Source organism: Calidris pugnax, unplaced genomic scaffold (genome assembly GCF_001431845.1).
Source record: "Calidris pugnax isolate Ruff unplaced genomic scaffold, ASM143184v1 scaffold41, whole genome shotgun sequence".
NCBI lineage: Eukaryota > Metazoa > Chordata > Aves > Charadriiformes > Scolopacidae > Calidris > Calidris pugnax.
This window is the reverse complement of record NW_015094509.1, coordinates 29,378,630-29,395,184: the sequence shown is the minus strand read 5'-3', so window position 1 is coordinate 29,395,184 and position 16,555 is coordinate 29,378,630. Positions and strand designations below refer to the sequence as shown.

At 41.5% G+C, this 16,555-nt stretch overlaps 1 protein-coding gene and 1 long non-coding RNA gene across 2 annotated transcripts in view; both read right to left on the bottom strand.

Moving 5' to 3' along the window:
• The window catches only part of LOC106902059 (brain-specific angiogenesis inhibitor 1-like), a 53,110-nt gene that overhangs the window by 8,921 nt on the left and 27,634 nt on the right, over positions 1-16,555 (bottom strand). Inside the window, exons 7-10 of the mRNA XM_014965225.1 lie at positions 9,283-9,454; positions 7,539-7,634; positions 4,762-4,816; positions 362-1,041 (exon numbers count right to left, since the gene is read on the bottom strand). Coding sequence (XP_014820711.1) covers positions 362-1,041; positions 4,762-4,816; positions 7,539-7,634; positions 9,283-9,454 — 1,003 coding nt within the window. The remainder of the gene's footprint in view (positions 1-361; positions 1,042-4,761; positions 4,817-7,538; positions 7,635-9,282; positions 9,455-16,555) is intronic.
• LOC106902213 lies at positions 9,471-15,949 on the bottom strand. Its single transcript, XR_001414451.1, has 3 exons — positions 11,452-15,949; positions 11,318-11,408; positions 9,471-11,254 (listed from the first exon to the last, which is right to left on the bottom strand). It is a non-coding gene; the product is annotated as an uncharacterized LOC106902213 (long non-coding RNA).

The following is a 16,555-nucleotide window of genomic DNA, read 5'->3' as shown; positions in this document are numbered from 1 at the left end:
TGAAGTCATCAAAATTGGAAACAGAGGCAGGGGATAGAAGGAGAAAAGGTAATGCAAGCCACGTGCCTTGCTCTAAATTGAACAGTCTTTGAAAAAGTAACATTTTTATTGGACTTTGCATTGCCTGTAGGGCTAAAAACAGTTCATCAAATGATGGAATATGTCTGTAGAAGTCGTGAGAGATTTTAAACATTACATTACAACATGGTCTCACATGCCAGTGATCCCTCATGATAATATAATACTGACATTGTGTAGTAGGCTGCATTTGCTAAGGTGGTTCTCTCAAAACATGTGATGTGGCCAATGTTGAGGGCAAGGCATCATTCTGGGCTGAGAAGACAATAATTCACATGCTTACCTCTAAGGAGCTCATGGAGAGGGTGGAGACAGTCTCACTCTTGGACACCACACCTGAGTTCCCTGAGTCACCTGTGTCACACAGGCTGTTGGGAATCTGTGACTCGTTGGAGATATTTTGTGGAGCCAGCTGCTGCTGCTGTTGTATCATGGGGGAACCTTGCACTTCACTGCATGTCATGGTCACAGGCTCCCGTGGAGGACTCTTGACAACAAAGCCTGGATCAGTAGCCATACTGAGGTGGATGAGCCGTGTCTGGGGCATCTGGTCAATATTGATGCTGTATTTGCTCTCATCTTTGGGTGGTTTGGCCCTTAAGGTAGACGTGTTGGTAGGCAGAATGACGTAGCTGGTGTCCAGCGTTTGCTCTTGTGCCCGGGAGAGTTCGGAGTCCAACTTCTTGAAGATGTCTCCATCACAGATGTAGATGGACTTAGGTGGTTGGTTCTTATCCTTCTTCAGAGTGAGACTGTGATTGCTGAACTCATTCAGGTTGATGGCCCCCAAGTAGTGTGGTGAGCCCTGAAGATGCATCTTGGAGACGTTGGCTGGAAGACTGTTAAAGTTTGATGACCCCTTCTGGTGATTGAGTTTCAATTTCTCTTCATCTGGCAGTGATGGACGCTTCAGTGTTCCTGTGATGGTTGAGGTCCTGCAGGTGGTGATGTCTTTATTCAGCACTAGGGGGACAGATAAGTATCCTTAGCACCTCACCTGGGTTTTTGTTAACACATCAATACACCTACTACAGTCACACCACGCTAGCATGTTCCCTTGGACCTCTCAGAAAGAAGCTATGGTGGCAAAACAATGATTTATACTAATACACCTACCACAGTCACACCACGCTAGCATGTTCCCTTGGACCTCTCAGAAAGAAGCTATGGCGGCAAAACAATGATTTATACTGGTGTTTGTTTGTTTGTTTTAAATCCAGGATGCTGGAGGCAAAGCTAGGGAGGAAAAAAATTCTCATTTTTGAGAGAGTTCTCTGTGATGGGAATTTTCCAACATAATCTTGGCAAAAACTCCCAACTAAGCCAAAACATATTGTCATATTGATAACAATATCTTGTACATATATTTAGTACATGTAGTATATGTATATATATGAAATATATACATGTTACTAACCTATGGAGTAGAATTCTTTAAAATTAAAGGTTGCTTTCATGTCAAAAATTACTTTGATTCAGGAAATAACTGAAATGCAGCATTATCAATGATTCAAATACAAATTCTTCTTTTTTAAAAAGTCACTGAACTGCTTCAGGTTACTCTTTTCCCTTGAACAGTTTCAGTGTCAGTGATTTGGTATTTTAAAATACACCACATTTTTAAAAAAATTTCTAACTGCTCTCCAAAAAGCTTATGTTCTTGTGATCATGGCAAGTCTTCGTGAGAGTTAATTATTTGGTGTTTTCCAGCTCCCCTTGAGGAAAGAAAAGAGTGCCATGAATATTCCTTAATAGGAGAAGAAAACCTTAAACTGAGGACAAGGTGAACATGCAATTAGGAGGTATATAAAGGACACACAGACACTCATTCCCACACAACACTGTCCACAACAAGACATCTGCTCCTTTTCTGGGCCTAAGAATCTATTGCTCAGTTGATTTCAGGCTGCAGCAAACACCTTTGGAAGATAATGATATCAGCTTTGATGTCTCCAGGGGATGGAAATCACAAACTGTATGGGGCAGGGACAAAGTGTGGGATGGAAGGCTACTTACCTGGTATTTCAGCACAGGAAAGGAGAAATAAATGCATGTTCCTCTTTCAACCATCTCAGAAGGAAAATAGACCCAAAGGTCCTTTTATCTATTTTTTCTCAATGGACTAGAGACAAGGATCTTTGGGGCAACCTGATACTATTCAGCTGCTCCACTTGGTACAGAGGCAGAACATGACAGAGACATCCCATGGGACTGAGGACACACTAATTTTTCTATTAATTCCTACCGGGAATGATGGGTGCTGGAAGAGCAAAGCTCTCCTCAAAGACTACAGAGCAGGTAAGGCAGGATGACAAGGACACCAAGTAGAATAAAAGAACTTTTAAAAAGCTGTTAAACACACTGGGTGTAACTATGGCAGCCACAGTCATCTTGACATTGCTAGAGGACACGCTAGGATAAGTTGGAGCATTACAGCATATTCGGAGCATACAGTGAGGGAAGATGTTACTGAGTCAAACCCTCCACTTGGGGGTGTCAGGTTTATTGATTCACGCTCTTCTCCATGCTCACATCAGCTGCACAAACTAGGTTTGGAGAGGTTTGCACTTGGTAATCTCCAAGCATGGAGCAGAGTGAGCTTTCAACACTGGGCCATTAACAGGGAATCCAAGTGAGAAGGTCGTGAGCAGTATCAGGCATACCTCCAGGCTGTCAACAGGAGACGCACTGCCTCCAGAAGAAACAATGGCCATAATCCAATAGGCAGATTTCTATTTTTAATTACTCAATAAGCAGTATGTATAGGATGGTGCACTATATAGAAAGATCTCTGAAATGGGGACTAAGTACTTAGCTTGGTGCAGACTAAGAGCACTTTATCAGAGGAGGACTATCTCTTCAGGCAGGTGTCAACAAACTATATATCGCTGTGTGCTGGCAAAGGAAGGGAAGCCTAGACGGTTAGCAAGCTGCTTATCCAGGGTCTTCTGCCCTGAAGTCATGTGAAAATGATCAGCTCCTTCCTTTCCTCTGGGAAGCTCGATTTGGGAGGAAGAAACTTGGTAGCAGATCAGAAAGGCTCCTGTATTGCAGGAGCGCAGGGTCTGCCTTGGTTTCCAGCAGAAGATGGGCTGCTGGCTCTGTAACTGCTTGTGTGTGTCAACACCCAGCCTAGATAAACCTTCGTTGAGCATGTGTTCAAGTCAGACCTGGGCTCACGTGCACCTTTCTCACATGTGACTTTGTGGTACCGAGGTCTTCGGTGTCAAAAAGGAAGGAGGAAAACAAATGAGAAGAGGGAGACAGCTAGAAATTAGATTAGAGAGTGTGAGACAGAGACACAGAAAGGAAAAAATGGACAGACCCTGAAAAGAGATAAATGGACAGAAAGAGACCATGAAATAAGATATCACAGGGATAAGTGAGATAAATATACTGTGACTGTGATAAGCATAGGGAGAGGGAGTGAGGCAGAAAGAAGGACAGGAAAAGATAAATAAGATATAGATAGATATTAGATAGATAAATGGTAGTGACAGTGATAGACAATGCACAGAAACACAGTGACAGAGATAAATGTTGACAGAGGTATAAATACATAAATAAAAGGTACAGCACAAGAGACAGTTGAGGACAGAGATAAATAAGTGATTGCAAGATCGAGAAAAAGAGATGAATTATAGATAACTACATAAGAAGCAGATAAATAAATGATAAATTAGGTAAAGAAAAAGACAAATGAAAAGGACAGGTAGGTAGGCATGTGTAGAGAGAGAGAGAGGAGAGAAAAAGAAAGAGAAAGAAAGAGAGAAAGAGTAATAAAAAGAGAAACAGAAGCTTTACCATGATGGCAACGGAACACACAATATGTACTGTCCTTGGCTAGGGGAGATCCTGGTTTGGAAGATATGAATTCTATGCAGGTGCCAAGCAAGCTGGTATTTCTCTTGCTTGGGAGAGGGGAGAAGTCTGGGAGGGTAAATGAAAGCCTAAATATCTACAAAGGGTAAGAAAAAAACCCCCAGCCAGGCATGCCAGGACCAGGAGAATACAAAACCCGCAGAGACGAACAGGTAGCAAAGGAGAATCCAGACAGCACAGACATCCCCAGGACAACGAGAGAAAAGGGAGTTATTGGGGAAAGGGGCCATCAACTCATGCAGATCTTCAGGATCATAATTTGTGTGACTGAACACACAGCAGAAAGGTGAAGGCAAAGGAGGAGAGACCTGAGAGCCACCCTCTCAGGCTGGGAGGAGACCCACCTCCATACAGACTTACAGCTGCACCAGAGGTGGAGTGGTAGGAAGACTCTCCAGACTCCCAGACCTTCTCAAAGACACCCCTTCCTGGCCCCAGAGCTGTCTGGGGTTGGTGCGACCCCCTTGGGCAGGGGTTGCTAAAGCAAAGAAGGATCACAGTAGGAAGAGATGCATTCAATCTCTTCTTCCTTGATACTCTTTGATGCCACATGGGCCACAGGAAAGAAATAATATCTCAGAGGCACAGCTTAATCCTGGTTTAAAGACCAAGAGAGTTGCAGTGAAACAGGATAAGCAAAGCATGAGGGAGAATTAGGGGAGCTGCTTTCTTTTGACCAGGGTTGACAGTAAAGGCAGCCCACACAAGCACATGCAAGCCACTAAGACACACAAATAAAACAGAAAGGAAAGAAAAATGGCCTAGTTCAATCCCCAAACCAGGTCACTTGTTGATTCTCACCTGTGATGTGCTCACCTGATCTACAAGCCATATCCACGTCCTTCTCAAAATCGGTCTGAAAGACAGAGAACACAGAGGACGTGGTCAAAAGGAGTTGGCGGCGGGGGAAGAAAGCCATTTAGAAAATGTGAAACCCACTTTAATTAGTGAGTCAGACATAATGGCTGCCAGAAGAGGGGAGGAGAGACGTTTTGCTTGGGCTTTGAAACAAGGCAAACAGACCACTTTTTTCCAGCTGTGGCTTTTGAACCTCACAGAGTGGTAAAACCGTAACATTGTTTTTCAGCTGGATTCATCTGCTCATCCATACATTAATTCCACTAATTAAAATATCTCCTTGGAACATATTTATGCACATCTCTAAAAATTAGGGGACAGGTTCCTGGCTGATTTGCCTTGGATATACCTCCCTATACATAGTGGATTCACCTCCACTCATTAAAAGATCTGGGGATGCCCCTGAGAGCGCTCCATACCCACTGGATTTTCTTGTGATCTATCACCAAGTCACATGAAGTGGAAACAAGTCTCTGCTTCTGAAACTCTTGGTGTATAAAATCAATGGTCCCTGCAGGCACAAAGGCTGAAAAACTTTTTTTCAAGCAGTCTGTACAGCCAAATGAAACTCCTTTCTCCTGACAGTAGGAGTTAATCCTTTTTTCTAAAGCTTTTAGCAGATAACATTTCAAAGAACTGGATACACTGAGTCACAGTGGGCCATGAGTTGTCACAGAGTAATGGAAAGGCCACAGACTAGCAAAAGGTAGAAGAATTCACAGACTATTCCTAGTATCATTTCAGAAAGAAAACACTTAATATAATTGTATTAATGTGATTAAATGCATTCCAATTTAATACTAAGAACAGTGGGGGAAAAAATCTTCAACTCCCTGGGATAAACACTTTAATATTAGCAGGAGAGATGCAAAAGTTTTTGAAGAGCTGGTTGAGGAATTATCTAGGAATTATCTCAACCTTCTTGATGCTAATTTCTTAGTAAACTATTTGGGATATCAAATAAATATCTGAAAATAATAGAGGGGAAATAAGACTGAGCTAACGTTTAAGTGGGCAAGTAGGATGACACAGAAAAATATAGTCTTATTTTTGTGATTGGAGTTCCAGAAAAATATAACTGAACAGCCTGTACTAGTTCTACCGACAAATAAATAAAAGATAGGTTTATATTTAATACCAGCCAACAAGATTTTGTGGAAAACAGTTCTACTAAGCTAAGCTTCTTTTCACATGTAGGGCAGATTTGGAGATTACTGGAGAAGGTAGCGGCAAAAATGCCATCCTGCAAAGCTTTTGATTTCTTTAGTTATAGCACAACTCAGTCAATATAAAATAACATTGTACCCCTCTAAAAATATCAGTGAGGAGTCATCATTCATGTCTGGATTCCGGAGCTTTTTGTGCTTGAATGTGAAGAAACTGATTGTAAGCTCTCTGCTTCTCAAGGCATCCATCAGCGGGGCAGAAATAAATGTAATCTCCGTGCCGAACAACTTGTGGCTGACACAAAATTTTGCAAGGGGGTTGATAATGAATGAAAGTAGGGAGTTACACAGAGAGAGAAAAATCTGAAACTTCAGAATATAGCACTCAGGATGGCGACAATAGAATGACAAATAGAGCAGCCCCATTTTTAAAGGATGGTGAGAGTCTGAAGGACATGTGGAAAAGGGTTGTATAAATAATTTGAAGGGAAATGTCTTACAGAGGGAAAATAAAAAGGCTCCGTGTGTTAACTTCTTGAAAGGAAGATTGAGGCTGGATATGATTATGTTGTCTATTATTGAAGGAGCAAAAGTACTAGGCACGCAAGGGGCTTTCTAATTACACATAAATAGGCAGAGCAAGAACCTAAGTCTGAAAATGAGAAGATTACGCATTTAAATTAGAAATGAGGCACCTTTTTTTAACAAACATCTATGAGATGTGGTTGAATTGTATATCCCTTGATGCCTTGATTTAAAGATTGATGCCTTGTTGTATATCCCTCAATGCTTTAATTTAAAGATTGAAATGAGATCTTGTACCCAAGCACAAGCTACTTAGCTCAGCACAGGAGTGACTGGAAAAACACACCACTGGGTTATGATATTGTTCTAGTATTAACTAGACATTTTTGGAACTTGTTCAAATCTTGCCATTGTCCTGATGTCCTTACCCCAGTCTCAGAAATCAAATGCCTCTTATACCACCTACTTCGTAAACACTGAAGACAATTCCCCATAATTTATTCTTCTATGGCCTTACCCAAGCAGTTTGTAAAAGACTTTACAAAGGACCAGGGTTTACAGTGCTTAAACTGTATTTCCGGTGAAGCAAGGTAAACAAATGCACTTTTGGAAGAAAGAAACCCCTTTGAGACAGCATCTTTATAATAATGACCCAACACACTGTGATTAAAACAGTATTAAACTACTGCCTCCTAGCTCTAGCTAGGACAGGGCAGCGTGATGGTGATGAAAAGGTCTGGAAGACCTGGGAGGTTCATTTTGGCTTTGTATTTTCTGGGAAAGAAAGGATGTCACCAAGATGTCTGCAAAACCTGGTGTGTACGTTTGAGCCACTTAATATTGGAAAGAAAAAACTTATTTGTGTAAAAGAGATTATGCTGAGTGCTATGTTTGTTCAGGCACAGGTTTAAAGGAAAAAAAGAATGATTATTGCAAAAGCTATGATAGACAGAGCACTTTGTTTATCAGCTATGGGTTAAAAATGTCCACAGGTCCCTTAATGATAGACTAGGTGGTAATTTTCCCTACCATTAGCTGAGCGTGTCCATTCTGAAATGACCCCCCGGAGTCTCCATTGCCCTCTTCCTGACGATCCACTACTCGGCACTTCACAGCATCCTGGACCTGCAGGAACAAATAGATTTGCAGAAGTTGGAGTCAGACAGAAATATCAAACCATATTAAATTCTGCTGAGGACCAAAACCAAAAAAAAAAACCCAAACCCAAAGAAACAAAAAGGCCCTGGTAGCTCAAATGAACATGGATCTTACTTTAGTAGCATTCAGGTTTTCATTAAAAATGGTCTATATGTTACATATAAACCTGCTCCTATGAGGTTTATAGGAGCACCTCTCCTATGAATACAGGCTGAGAGAGTTGGGATTGTTCAGCCTGAGGAACAGAAGGCTCTAGGGAGACCTTAGAGCCCTTTCTACTACGTAAAGGGGGCCTATAGGAGAGACAAGGAAGGACTCTTTATCAGGGAGTGGAGTGATAGAACAAGGGCGAACGGTTTTAAACTGAAAGTGGGGAGATTTAGGTTAGATAACAGAATGAAATTCTTTGCTGTGAGGGTGGTGAGACACTGGCTGAGGTTGCCCAGAGAAGCTGTGGATGCCCCATCCCTGGAGGGGTTCAAGGCCAGGTTGGATGGAGCTTTGAGCAACCTGGTCTGGTGGGAGGTGTCCCTGCCCAGGGCAGGGGGTTGGAACTGGATGATCTTTAAGGTCCCTTCCAACCCGAATTATTCTATGATTTTATGATACCTCACATAGTAACAGAGCAACTCAGAGGCTTTACATGTATCCTGGGTCACCATGTTGATCGCTTCTAGTTGCTTGATTTATACATTCAAGAATAAAAATGTCTCCTATTTTGCAGCTTGCAATATGTTTATGATGGATGCTATTGCATAAATCATTATATTGTGGTCTACAATATCTGATTATGATTCTATATCGGCTGTAATAAATATCTGAGCCAAAACTCACTGAAATCAATGGAAAAAAATGCCAGTGACTGCAATGGGAGTTAAATGCAGGCCCATATTCATAATGCAATTAGTTGAGCGAGGCTGAGCCAAGCTGGTGCTGTAATTCCATTGATTTCATTGGCCTGACATAAGAAATTAATCTGTTTTACTTAATTTAAAGGAGCTGTAAGAAGATAAAATGAATATTGAAAAAAACCTCCTTCCTGTCTCTGTTATTAATAGTCTATCCACTCAGTAGGATGAAAAGAATAAAAGAAACATAAAAGATTCATCCTTTTCTTCCCTGATATAATTTACCATTTTAAATCTCCACAGGGAGGCTGGAGAGAATTTATTCAATTTCCTTGCTTGATTATTGCTAGCTTTACTTTCTACCTCCAATATCGAGGTGCCAATGCCAACATACAATTATTCTGTAAACCCCAGTGTAAGTTTCTCCTCTTGAAATCAAACGAACAAACTGTTTTCCTTAATATTCCATTCTTGGAGGTAAGGTGTAAACATCCTGGAAATACTAAATTTGGTATTAAACAAGCAAAACCTGAGAGGTTAGTTAGTAAGAACACTAATCTAAGACTGTCCTGCAAAATCCATCAGGACAACAACCATTTACTCATCCCTCTTCCCTTCTGCGTGTTGTAGTCATTTTTGTGGTCACTGTCTACACAAATTTAAAGTTCATAGGATTAGAGAAGTTCTTGGGTTGACTGGACATTTTTCAGATGTTTTCTATGGGAAGTATGTTGGTTACATAAAAGAGAGCAACTCATCCGTCTCACCTCCCGCCTTAGGATGCAATGGACCATCACGATGACAAAGCCCTCCAATGAGTCAAAGACAGCAAAAAGTATCTGGAAGAGTGCTGACCGCCGATCTGTGATTGCCAGAACTGCGGACATCCAGGTGAGAGCCAGGAGAGGTAGGACCACGCAGGAGCTCCAAAGGGATGCCCTGTTAAGGGAGAGAAAAAGAGAATTCAGCTCCACTTCAGCCTCTCCGGCTTCCACGTGGGATGCTAATTCAGCCTCCTGATCCCATGGGGCTTCAGAAGACTTCTTCAGCAAATGTATACTTGTGCTAGATGTCTTCTGAGTCCCTGTCACCGGGAAGCAGGAAGGTGCTTTGCACACTCACGCTACCAAAACAGGTGACACACGTTTCTACGGGAGGGACTACTTTTCGATGGTGCAGTCATGCATAAAACTTGAGGTGGGGAGGAAGGATGCAGATACCTCACTCCCCCTTTCACACCCTTCCCACTCTGTGTCACTACTCCACAACGATGGCACTTCCCAAGGAGGGGAGACAAAATACAGTCACTGTAGGTTGCCAAAGGGAAGGGGAACAGCTGCAGCAGAGACTGGTTTGTCACGATGGCTGTTGATAACTTGGGTCACAGACACTTGGACTTCCACAGCACATGGAAGACACCAACAGTGGGGACGTGTCACGGTTTCAAGTGACTAAAACGGACAAGCATAGAGCTGATGTGGAGACTGTTACTTTGCTGTTGCTCCCTTACTCTACAGCTGGTGGTCCCTATGACACTATATCAATTAGTATCAGCAGAACCAATACCTCACCCAATTTTTCTGTGAACAGAAAATTTTTTGCTTTCTTTTGTGATCTCCCCAGCTGAATGCATTGAAAAAAAATACAGATGTTTCTATATTCAGCAATTATTGTAAATAAGTGCATTCCTGGCTGGACTTTCTGGGTTAAAATAACTTAAAATTCAAGCCACTTCTTAATTCACAAGACAGAAAACCGGACAAAACAGTTTTCTGCAATGCAAGTACTGCCCTGTGAACCTCCACTTTATCTATGAATGATGGTTCTAGAAGTGCAAAAGCAGCTCTGTTCCCATGGACTATTTAGTCATTCAGCTCTCTATCCAAAAAGGCTCCTAAGCAATTTTAACAGTTTACTGGGAAGATTTTAAGCTGTCAGTCATTTTATATACCTCGCAGCACTGGTGTATCAAGAGCACCAGGAGAATTTCTCTGTGGGCTTTTATCTAACAGATAAGAGTAGATCTATGCACATGCTGAATAACAAGTTGAACTTCAAGATTTTTCTGTGTAGAAAACCTCTGCCTATATACTAAGAAACAAATACAGGCAACACAATAAATTACAGGACAGATATCATGACACACGTTTTACAGTACTTACATGGGACTTGCTTACCATTTTCTGTTATATGATCAAGTTTTTAATAATGTTTACTTGCTGGTTATCCAGGTACCGCTCTCACAGACCTCAGTGAGAGTTTTACCTGAACAAAGCTGGAGCTTGGACACAGGGATGGACATCAGGCTGTAACGCCCTGGCTTCAGTTAAGAGTTTTTCAAGGATTGTTACATCAGTTCTGCTGTAACGACCACATACTGAAGTGACGGGTTATTTTCATAGTCACAATGACACCCTGATTGCAAATATTTCTACAACCTGTCCAAACTCAGGTGTGTTCCTTAGTAGTATTATTAAGCAATGCATTTTACCTAAGGGAGCAGCTAAATGGAATACACTTTTTTATCAATTAAAACAAGCATTACTAGACTTCCACATAAGGTAAGGGCCATGACTTAATTTGATACCCTGTTATTTTATACAGGCTGACAAACTGTATGTTATTTAACGTCTAACATGAAGGATAATTTCAAAGTATTATTTAAAGCCAGACAACCCTCAACCAAACAACTCCTAAACAGAGAGTTTAAATTCCACTTCTTCCTCACCCTTCTGAAACCTAACTCATCACATTGAAATCTCTCTTTGCTATCATTCCACTTCTTCCTCACCCTTCTGAAACCTACCTCATCACACTGAAATCTCTCTTTGCTATCGTTTGCAGTGGTGCATTAATAAATCTGGCTGAGCAGTAAGTGCAGTGAAAAAAAAACCTTAATAAATCTGGCTGAGCAGTAAGTGCAGTTAAAAAAAAACACAGAGAGGCAGTAAAGCCAAAGGGAAAGATAAGGTTTGCTCCATAGCAAGCTTCTCTAGATGTGCCTTCCATCCAAGTATCAGCAAACACAGCCTGCCTGATGCATGGCTTGGTAGATGAAGCCACTCCAGTAGCAACTTGCAATTGTGATTGCTGGAAACCAGCACAGTCAATAGAGGCTGCTAGAAAAGGTCTGTCCCAGACATCTCTGCTTCCTGGAATTAACCGGCCTCCCAGTATATTCTTAATATAAACACATATGTGTACGTTACTACCACCAACGTGCAAACAAGAAACCTTGCAACCACATCAGAGGACAGATCTGACCTGTAAGTACGGGCCTTTTGAAATTTGGAGGGGCTTTCTGTTCTTGAAAAGAACTGCATTGCCGGAGAGATATGGATCCAAGATTTAGATGTGGATTTGGGGCTGCAAGAGATGCTGCTGTGGAGGTAAATTACATTTCTCTTTAGCAAGAGGTTAGATTTCAATCCATTGGCTTCCAAACCAACTTTAAAAAAAAATATGCAGGCACCCTGCTTTAACAAGACACTGCTTGAGTCCCTTTGCTATCCAGAGCACAGATACAATGACCCTTAGCTACAGTGGGCTCCCTTCAGAGCTCCTGCTGTCTTCACGTTGGACTCAGTGAGTCCTGCCCAGCCTCTTGCTCCACATGTCTCCGTGTGGGCAAACTATTTGACTTTCTTACAAGGCGAGACATCCCAATGGACATCACTATTGCTGCCAACATGAGCCACCTTAAATCACCACTTATATCTCTGCCCTTCTAACCAGATGATGTAAATATCATCTCCCCTTCCAACTCAGATGATGAAAGTGGTATTAACGCCACGTATTCAGCTGAAGTAAATCAGGATTTTCCTAACTGAGCTGTGCTGACTTACACCAGCTAAGAGTATGGCCTTTCTGCTCTCTTTGTGATTCACCTTGCAGATGCCTTTTCAATAATATTCACCCCTTACAAATGCTACAGAAATGTTGCCTGACACTTAATGCATAATCTTTATTCTCAGGCAGCAGGTGGCAACAGGTCATAGGAATGTAACTGACTCTAATTTCACTTTCGGAGCTCTGCTTAGCTTTTGAAAGATTAAATTCAAAAAAAGTTCCTCTTAAAAAAATATCATATCAAGACTGAAATTTCAGAAGAAAACTCAGGGGAAGATAAGTGAGTTTCCTGTGACATTACCCTGAATTCTACTTGCTGTGAGCTGAATTCATAGCAGAGCTCACACTTCTGCCACCTTTCCATCTGTCCCTTCTTTAGGAGGCACTGTGCATCCTTAAAAGATTCCAGAATAACTTATAGGACCTAAGAAACTTCACGTTGCGGTACCGTGTGATGCAAAGTGTAATGATGATGATCAATTATATAATGGCACTGTGATTATCTAATAACTTTTCATTATGAATCCAGGATTTTGATTGCTTGAGACAAAGGAATTAGCTGGTAGATCCTCTTATTTGTCTCGTACATGATAGCACTCATGATGAGTGACAGCAACATCAAGGGAAGATCGTTACACGTGGAAGCACGATGCTGGTGATGCATGGTGATGACCATGACGTGACAATGTCACCCAGCAGAACAGTTATAGTGTCATGTAGTTCCTCCCCACCACACCACGCCACTGCTACATTGCAGAGGAAAGGCATTACTTTGGGACACGGCAATGCCATAGGGCAACCAAATAGAATGACAAGGATGTGTGACAACGTGGCCACACGATAATATTGTCCACAGCTTTATCCAGCATGGCAAAGACTTTGCCTTATGAGAGCACAAAGCAGACCCAGCTCTGGCCACAAGCAGATGATGGCCTTTGGTCAAAATATCAACAACCAGCTGTAGTTTTGTGCTTTAGCTGGGTGGCAGCCTTGTGAGTCTTCACCTTTGCAAAAGGAGCAGGATAAACTGATGGCACTTAGAGGACAGCAATGGAAAGAATAAAAAAAATGTTTTTGGAAACATAGATCTACATGAAGAAAGATTAAGAGGCCTGCACCCTGACAAAAGGCAAGTGCAGGCAGACAAAGAACATGCCAACAAAGATGTAAAGGGTCATTATAAAGAAGTGATCAATTCTTCTCATTACTCAACACTGACAGGGCAGCCAGTACCAAAAGCTAAAGAAGCAGCAGAAGGAAAAATAACTTTACAATTCAGAAAGCAGCTCCTGGAGGGGAGCTCTGAAAAGGGAGATGGCAGGTGGACTCAAGACATGAGACAATGGATGACTCTTTATGTGCTGCACAGAGTGGCACGTGATGCTCCACTGTTCTGATGATTCCTGAATCCCAGCGGTTCTGCTACAGGAAAACTACAGTAAAAATATTTATTTTATTCATTATGTCATGTGCTATCCCTCCTCTAACTTGTATTCCTCCTAAAATCTCTTTAAGTCAATGCCCATATAACCAAGATAGGAAATCTGCAACTAGGAAAGGGGGAGCACTGCGCATGCATTTTCCCATGCCCAGGCAACACAGGAACATAAGATATTATTTCTGTTTCCTCCAGAAGATGATTCTTCTCTCAGATGCTGCAATTTGAACCATACAACTAGGGGAACAGGAAAGCAAATACCCCTAAATGAGACGAGCAGGTAACAAAGTACCTATGGACAGACTGCTTAATTATTCACCCCTAATAAGGGAAGTTGTTCTTTGACAGTCCAGGCAAGACCCTGCTGGGCTCAAGTAGTATTCCCAGGTGAGAATACAATTTCAAATTCCTTGAACTATGAGAATAACCCTCTCCTGAGGAACAGTCTCCTTCATAAAACCAGCCATGCATGGAAGTATTGATTCACATTAGTCCTGGAACTACAATATAGAAAAAACGACATCTAAGACTTCCTGAAATGACTTTGAGCCAAGAAAAGGAACAAATTCCTTAGATGTGAGATCTGACGTGTGAGCTTCTGATGACATAAGAGGGATGATGCATGAGAAGGGTCATGAGGACTCCCTGACATTGTCTCTTGAGTGGGTTGCCTGCAAGAAAAATACAGTGCACCAAGGCCTTAGTCTTCAGCCAGTCTTTTCCCTTTGGTAAGAACTTGAGAGTCCATATTGTAATGCACTGCCTGACAGGAATCCCATCCATCCTTCCATCCATCCATCCATCCATCCATCCATCCATCAGCAGTCCCTGGTATCTTCACTAGATGGCCTCGTTCACAGCAGGTACAAAGAAATGGGGTGCCCTTGAAATATTTTTTCCCTGTCTCAGAAAATTTTCACAGGTAGCAAAGACAAATTAGTTATAAAGCCGTATTTCACAGGCTGAGGCGACCCTACAGGCAGCAATAAAAGGAAGGAAATGTGGGAAGAAACATCTTCCAATGGCAAAATATGACCAGTATCTTCTCCAGAACAAACTAAAGGGAAAGGGTTTTTTAACCCACACCTGTCAAGTCTGGCTAACCCTTAACAGGTCCTAGACATCCAAAGATTTCCTTTTTAGCATTTCCCAAGTCAAGAACTTGCAGAATTTCCAGTGCATGTTTTTTCACAATTACTACCTGCTCTTCCAACAGTGGTTTACCGTGTTTTCTCATAGTTACACATCCCCTTCTCTGACTGTTTCTCTCTTAAACACAGATATTACCACAAAGAGTTGCTCCAAACGTCTATGATTTCCAAAAGACAAGAAAAATGGACAAAAGGATCTATCCTTTCATGCCATGCTATCTCAGAAATGAGACTCTGAAACCTATGGGAGGTAAGTTGGGGAGGGCAACCCCAGCAGGAACAAGGCAGGAACATCGTTGATGTTCTCTCTACCAAACAGCTCTGGCTAACTCCAGGTCAGAGAGGAGCCAGAAATCCTCATGGCATCTGTTTTACATTATGAGACTTCAAAACTGAATGGCAAAGCTGGTCCAAGGTCTGGGATGAAGGCCAGCAGAATGGTGGCAGTGGCATGAAACATAATCAGGGTTTTGCCTTATTGACAACCTCATTTACAATAGATTTGGAGGCAGGAAACCAGAAACAGTTCAGCTGTAGAATGAAGTGGACGAAAAGTGTAGATGAAGGCTGAGTGAACTGATTCATGTATTACTCAGTGGTCCCTTTGGAAGGACAAGAGCATAGGACACTTCAGGACAAACAACAAAACCAGCACTGGAATTTATCAGCTAAGGTATTCTATCTGCTGGGAAAAAAAAATAAAACACAATAGCCCTCCAATTTCTATCAAACCACTTAAACTAGAAAAGTAGATCTGGATTTCATATCCTTTTTTTTTTTTTTTTCTGATTTGAAGATGAATCAGAAGACGTCATTTATGACAGACCAATGTCAGACAATATGGGAGAAGGATTTAAGATTGTTTCCCTTTTAAAATGAGTTTAATATGAACTGAAAGCCTCTCCTCTTTAACAGTCTAATTTATTAATAGCAAAGCTTCTGCTGGTTTAGCATTCCTCTGCAGTCGCAGGAAACTGAAATGCAGTGACCTGCTAATTCCAGACTTGTGGTACGCGCGTCTGGACCAACGCCAACTCACCAGCTCAGCTGGGCACTGTTGCAAAAGGTAAGTAAATTACTTCAGCAGGGAAAAATAAATGAGTTTTTGTAGGGTTCTTACGTCTCAGAAACTGCTAGCTCTTAATAGAGGTGATTGCATGTTCTCTCTTCCTAACAAAAATTGGCTGTTTTTTGAGAAAAGTACATTTTTTTCCCTAAACTCTTTTGGATTTTATGTAAATGGCTCAGTTTCCAGAAAAAAAAAAATACAGGAGAAAACCTTGAGTTTTCATTTTCTTCTCTATATCTACATTTTGAGATTTGGCACTCAGCTGACTATTTTTTTTTTAGATTAATTAAAGGTAGGAGTTTTCAAATTGCAAATGTCTAGATCTGAGACTGTTTCTTTCACACATTTTACATATATTACTTTAGACACCAAAACCAAAATATAGCATCACTTGGAACTGGTGCAGATAATAACATTTCAAAGAGAGGAGGAAGGAAGAAAGACAAATCTTCCCTCATTGCTCTCCCTCCTACCTTAACCTTTGGGAAAAAATCCAACTATATAAATAGCAACAATTTCTCCACCAGAACAAA